This window comes from Dichomitus squalens (assembly GCF_000275845.1).
Source record: "Dichomitus squalens LYAD-421 SS1 unplaced genomic scaffold DICSQscaffold_100, whole genome shotgun sequence".
Lineage (NCBI taxonomy): Eukaryota > Fungi > Basidiomycota > Agaricomycetes > Polyporales > Polyporaceae > Dichomitus > Dichomitus squalens.
Genome location: NW_006766982.1, coordinates 56,593 through 62,616, shown reverse-complemented (window position 1 = coordinate 62,616; position 6,024 = coordinate 56,593). Strand labels below are relative to the sequence as shown.

The 6,024-nt window shown below is 57.5% G+C and overlaps 2 protein-coding genes across 2 annotated transcripts; one reads left to right on the top strand and one right to left on the bottom strand.

The window, feature by feature from the left end:
- Positions 1 to 980: 980 nt before the first annotated feature.
- DICSQDRAFT_72825 (Aldo/keto reductase) lies at positions 981 to 2,121 on the top strand (the record flags this gene model as incomplete). The annotated part of the gene is made up of 6 exons (XM_007371386.1): positions 981 to 1,015; positions 1,074 to 1,141; positions 1,202 to 1,223; positions 1,285 to 1,365; positions 1,434 to 1,811; positions 1,878 to 2,121. 6 exons carry the CDS (start codon positions 981 to 983, stop codon positions 2,119 to 2,121), a joined length of 828 nt encoding a protein of 275 aa, XP_007371448.1.
- A 751-nt stretch (positions 2,122 to 2,872) lies between these two features.
- DICSQDRAFT_72793 (uncharacterized protein) lies at positions 2,873 to 5,139 on the bottom strand (the record flags this gene model as incomplete). Its single annotated transcript, XM_007371385.1, has 4 exons — positions 2,873 to 2,978; positions 3,050 to 3,772; positions 3,832 to 4,913; positions 5,101 to 5,139. The coding sequence occupies 4 exons, from the start codon at positions 5,137 to 5,139 to the stop codon at positions 2,873 to 2,875; spliced, it is 1,950 nt and encodes a 649-aa protein (XP_007371447.1).
- Positions 5,140 to 6,024: the final 885 nt, after the last annotated feature.

Genomic DNA, 6,024 nt, shown 5'->3' with positions numbered 1-6,024 from the left:
GGCGCGATAGGGCGGGCCGCGTACGGATCAGGGAATGTGCGCGACAACGCGGCGGGGAAAGGGGGTCGGGCGGGCGGCGGGAGGTAGCAGACAAGGCGGCCGTGGGCAAGGGTGGGAAAGGAGCGTGGAGGAAGGACGGGCGGCACTGACAAAGGGGTTGGCGTCAGCACACGTAAGGGGTTTGGTGGGAGGTTTGCAAACCTCTGGGCTGTCGGGGGAGCAGGAACGGCGGCACAACGGCAGGAACGGCGGCAGGGGGCGGCACCGCGGGTGACGCGGCGAGCAAAGGGTGACGCGGCGGGCAAGGGCGGGACAGGACTGGGAAGATGTTGGTATCAGCACGTGCAAGGGGCTTGGGACAGGAGGGCGCACGGACGGTCGGTAGGGCGACACTGGGGCCACTGGTAAGGTATCAGCACGTGCAAGGGGCTTGGGAGGTTTGATACCTCCCTGGCCCGATATCCCAGAGGTTTACATACCTCGTTGTAGTCTCTACTGAAGACAGACAGCCTACCAAGAGGGAATGAGGCGCTCAGGCATGCAAACCGATGTCATTTGTGCAGAGATGCTGTACCGGTACATTCATCGGAGGCTCGAGTCGATGTCATGCACCCGCGATGAAGTACGGGTGGGCGGAGGATTGGATGTAGAGGTTGTGGAGAATTTATCTGCCAGGGGCGAGCCTAACTCGCCGATAGGGATCTACTTAGGGCTGCCGCTGCAGCCAATCAACGCTAACCAACCCTTGCAGAGCCTTCTATGTCTCAATCATATCTTACGCCCGTACACTTGTTCCAGGATTGCGGGACGTCTTTGAGTGCAGACACTGCCACTTGCTGCGACGCAGCTACACCGTGGCATCGGTAGTTGGCGTCCCAGGCGTTTCGGGCAGGTCAAATTCATGACGTCACCGCGTTGCCCTCTGCTTATCAGTCCTAGTACACCCACGTTGTAGCTTAGCAGATTGATGCGGGACCGCCATGGCTACCGCGAAGATCATTTATGGGACAGCCTGGTGAGCCTCAGAATCTCTACCCGTATCGAATTATACCGATTGAAAACGCGCGTACTAGGAAGAAGGAGCGCACAACGGCACTTGTCGTGAGTGCAGTCCTCCATGGCTTCAGAGCCATCGACACAGGTAGGCAGACGTTCGCACAGATATTCAAATGTGTCTGTCTGTTCACTGAAGCAACGGAAGCGTGTCAGCCTAAGCATTACCGGTAAACCGACCTTTCGGGGAATGCATGCCGGAGTTCGCGTTCTAAACTGCGAATCATTCAGGGAAGATCTCGTCGGAGCCGCGCTGCAAATCCTCTACGACCAGCACGGCATCAAGCGCGAGGAGCTCTTCCTCCAAACAAAGTGCGTTCACGGTCATCTCCGCCCTCTCCTTCGTCAGCCTGAGTCTGAAGCCCGTCGTCTCGCGATAGGTTCACCTCCATCGACGGCCAAGACCAGAACCAGCCTCTCCCATACGACCCCTCCGCAGACATCCCTACCCAGATCCAGTCCTCCCTCCGGACCTCGCTCAAGAACCTCCGCACGACCTACCTCGATAGCCTCGTCCTGCACTCGCCCCTCCGCACGCTCTCGCAAACGCTCGCCGCCTGGCGCACGCTCGTCTCCCTCCAAGCCTCGGGCGTCGTCCGCAAAATCGGCGTGAGCAACACGTACGACGTCGCCGTGCTCGAGTCGCTCGAGCGCGACGGCGGCCGACGGCCGGACGTCGTGCAGAACCGCTGGTTCGAGGGGAACCGCTGGGATAGCGACGTCTGGGCGTACTGCGTCGAGCATGGGATACAGTATCAGTACGTCTGGCAGTCCCGTAAGGGGAGAGGGCGCGGATAGTGTTGACGATGCGGCTCTTCTGACAGATCTTTCTGGACGCTGTCTGGCTCTCCGAGCCTCCTCCGACACCCTACCGTCCGGTCGATCAGTTCCGCGAAGGGATGCACGCCCGCGCAGGCACTGTTCAAGATTGCTCAGCTGAATGGCATTACCCCGCTGTGCGGGACGACGAACGAACAGCATATGGATGAGGCTCTCGCAGTGGAGAGGCTTGACTTGAGTGACGTCCAAGCGTCCGTCGACGATGTGCTCAAGTTCATTCGAGCCTAGGTGCTCGCTATGTAATGCAGTCAGTATAATGTGTGTATGATAAGTAATACACGTCACAAGCAGTCTCCGATGCTTATCTTATCCGACTTGCACTGCTAGTGGAGAGGGAGGAAGGAGGATCAAGCCGCCTCATGAGGTCGCACCGTGAGCGTTTGAGATTTGAAGGGAACTTTATATTGAACAAGAGAGCCGTACACGCACATGCTACAGTTTTGCAGAGTGGTCGAACGCGACAGATATGTATGTATGTACCAATACGAGAAAGCAAGTAGACGGACGGACTTGGACGACGGGAGACGACACGACAAAGAGGTGCGGGGGCGCGGAGAGACCGGATCACGAATTGCGAGAGAAGTGGATGGTGCGTATGGGGTGGTGTGTCGGGCGGGAGTAGGGGTGGACGAGGCGGGCAGAACAAAACGCAACAATAAAAAATAACAGACGATCGCACCGGAAACAAAGAAACGTTCGATGGAAGGGAAACGTGGTACAACAGCTGAAGAATAAACAAACTGAAAAAACCGCGCTGTGATTCCCATTACACCGTGAACGAACGGGGTGAATTTACAGACGGAAAGATGGACCTTGCGCGGTCGCGCGACTGCTCGTGCCAAGCGTGCAAGACCCAGGATTGAAGTATCTACAAGAGAGAGGCTTACACAAAAAAGAAAGGGGTGGTAGAGATAGAGGGGAAAGGAGCGAGGGGCCGCACAACACAGGAGACGGAGTGCGCGGAAGGCACCAATACACCTCAATTGTGCGCGCGCGAGGACGACTCTGGGAAGACGGGCGGTGGGCGAGCAGGCTGAGCTTCCCGAGGCGGACGGACGCGGAACTCGGAGACGAGACACAAGTGACTATCGACACAACAACACAGCACATCATCAGCGACACGTACACGACAAGATGCCCATACAAAACGACGTACTCTGACGGGAAGTGGGCGTTGGGGAAGCCGACAACCTTGTCCAGATAGCCCTGGTCGACCTCCCCAAGGACCGAATTCACGGCGAGGTTCGCCGTCGTGTACCAGATGTAGTCGAGCGTGCCCTTGAACGTCGGCGTGTAGTTCGTCATCGACAGCTCGCCGATGCCCGCATACGCGCTCTTGAGGCCCAGACGGTGCCGCAGGCCCTCGGTCGTGTACTTGCCGTATGTGTGCGACAGGAAGTCCTCGTGGTCGGGAGGGAGGGAGCCCGTCGACAGGAACTCGTACACTCCGCTAGTTGGATTCGAATTCAAGTCGCCGCAGACGACGATAGGGATCTTGTACGCGTCCGTGTACACTGGTGGAGGGCGCGCTGACCCGTTGGTCTCGCCTATAGAAGGGTTGGTCGCCGAAGACGTGGCTGACGAGGGGGTGGGAGGAAGACGCGGAGGATACCTCGCGAAGTTCTGCGCGATCTTCTCCACCTCCTCGATGAGCAACGCGGTCTGCACGAGTTTGACGTCGCTGAACGCCGGGTCCCAGTGCAAATGCGTGTTCGCGACGATGAGCCGCGTCCCAGTCTCCTTGTTCTCGAGCAGACACACGACCGCGATATGGTCCTTGCCGAGCACGCGGTTGAACATGTCGTCCGTCTTCTTGAAGTCCGGCCGTTGCATCGCCACCGTGCTGAACTCGATGAGGTGCTTCTCCACAAGCGAGTACCTGAGATCGCTTCGGTCACCACCGACCCACCCAATAGAGAAAAAAGCACTAAGACTCACTTCGACGCCTTGTAGAATATAGCACTCCCATCAACCATCCGCCGCTCATTCTCGCTCATCATCTTATACCGCGACTTCGGCCAGTGGGCGCCCTCGTAGCCGTGCTCCGCGAGCTGCTTCGAGAAGTACTCCTCGTACTGAGCATTGTCCACCTCCTGCAGGCACAGGAAGTCCGCATTGTGCTGGAGGACCTCGGTGAGAATGAGCTCCTTCCGGTAGTCCCACTGCAGCGCCCACGAGGGCGTGTACCCGTAGAGCCGCTCCGTCGCGCACCGCTCGCAGAGGATGTTGTAGCACAGAACCGTGAACGTTTCCGCCGTCGGATCATTGGCCATGGCCTCTCGCTCCGCCTGGCCCACAAAGTGTTTCCACGCGCGGTCGGGAGGTGGTGCGGGGATGGGACACGAATCGCGGAGGTACGAGATAAGCGCGGGCGTACCGTCCTTCTGCACAATCTGCTTCAACGATGGCTCCAATGGGTTCCCCTCAATCCCAAGCGTTTGTAGTTGATGGAGCGTGCCGAGTTCCGGGGGTAAAGTCTGCAGATGGTTGTCGAATAGGTACAACTCCTTGAGCGAGGTCAACATCCCGAGCTCCGGGGGAATGCTCATGAGACCATTCCCAGATAGATCCAGGAGTTCGAGATGACGGAGCTTCGCTATCTGCGGGGGAACGGCGGAGAGGGCGTTGTGATTGAGATAGAGGTTGGTAAGAAATGTGAAGGCGAAAAGCCCGGACGTTGGAGGGATGTTCTTGATGCCCACACCTCCCATGTCCAGTGACTGCCATGTGTTGCCGGGTTTGGGAGCTATTGGACGAGGAAGCTCGGCTACGGGCGGTACGGTCGCAGACGGTTGGTTCGCTAGGGCGCTCGCAGTAATGGGGGACAAATCCGAGGCCGCCTGGGATTTGGCTGAAGGCGAAGAGGTAAAAGAAGAATCTCCATCCTTGGCAATACCATTCGTCTCCGGAGGCTTGATCGCGTTGGGATTTGTGATAGGGATCGCAGCTTTCTGAACTGTACGCGCGGCCATGGCGCTTGCTCTAGCTCGATGGTGCGGAGATCTTGATGCACGAATCATCTAAGAGAGTAGAGGAAGCTGTGAGCACGTTGCTATATGGCTACCAGAGAGAAAGACGATATGAAAATCATGTAGGTCGAACGAACTGTAGGGAGGGACCGCCACAAACACGAACAGACGAGCGGACAAGAAGGGATGCATGCTAACGATGTCATATCGTGGCAATCACACAGAAGTAGACACTTACCTCGCACTTGAGCAATTGCTGCTGCCAATGGGGAGTCATCATCTGCGTCGCCATCGTCCCTGGCGAACCATTCTGTCCCAACGCCCCGTGAGGCCCCTGCATGGCCTGGCCATTGGGAGGAGATGAAAAGTGTGGGTGAGAAAGGGAATTCTGATGATGGTGGTGGGTGAGGGGTCCAGGCATGTGTTGATGAGGATGGTGCTGCATCGCGGTCATTGTGCCGTTATGGGCGAAGAGGGGATAAGCCGGCGAGGTCGGAGGATGAGAGTTGTTCGCCGGCCCAAAGACAGGGTGTCTTGCCCATGGAGATTGATCCTGCACTTGACCGGGATGCTGGTGGGTGGGGAGCTTGTGGGCAATGCCCGGGGACTGTTGAGGGTAGTACATGGCATTGGCGGTGAGAGTCGCCACTCTGAAGACGGTCGGGGGGATAAGAAGGTGAAAAGAAGAAGAGAGAACGACTAATGAAAACAGGGAGAGAGGGAAGTCGTCTGGATGGTCGTGGACGTCGTGAAGAACAGTGAGCGTGGAATGTTTGTCAGGGACAGTCCCGACGATGACGAGCACAGCTACGACTCCTCGAGCTGACTAAGCCTCCCTTCTCCGCTCTTGTCGTTTGCGCGCCTCCCATAGACCTCTGCGGTAAACCTCCAGCGGGCGACCGATGTCGAACTGAAGCACCCTGACTGTCCTCTGGTGTATGAGTGTTCTCGCGGTTATCGAGGCTTATGTTTCTGCGGTGGCCTGAGCACCGTGCTCCGAGACATGAGTAGATTGAACGGCTAATCTCCGATCTCCCGAAAAGGCAAGTCCAAGATACAAGCCGTACGATTTCAAGATTTCGAGACATCGTACAATGCTCCCTCCCCCGTACTTAAGCCCTCGGCCTTGCTTGGTCTCTGTCTTGCACTTCTTGCATCACTC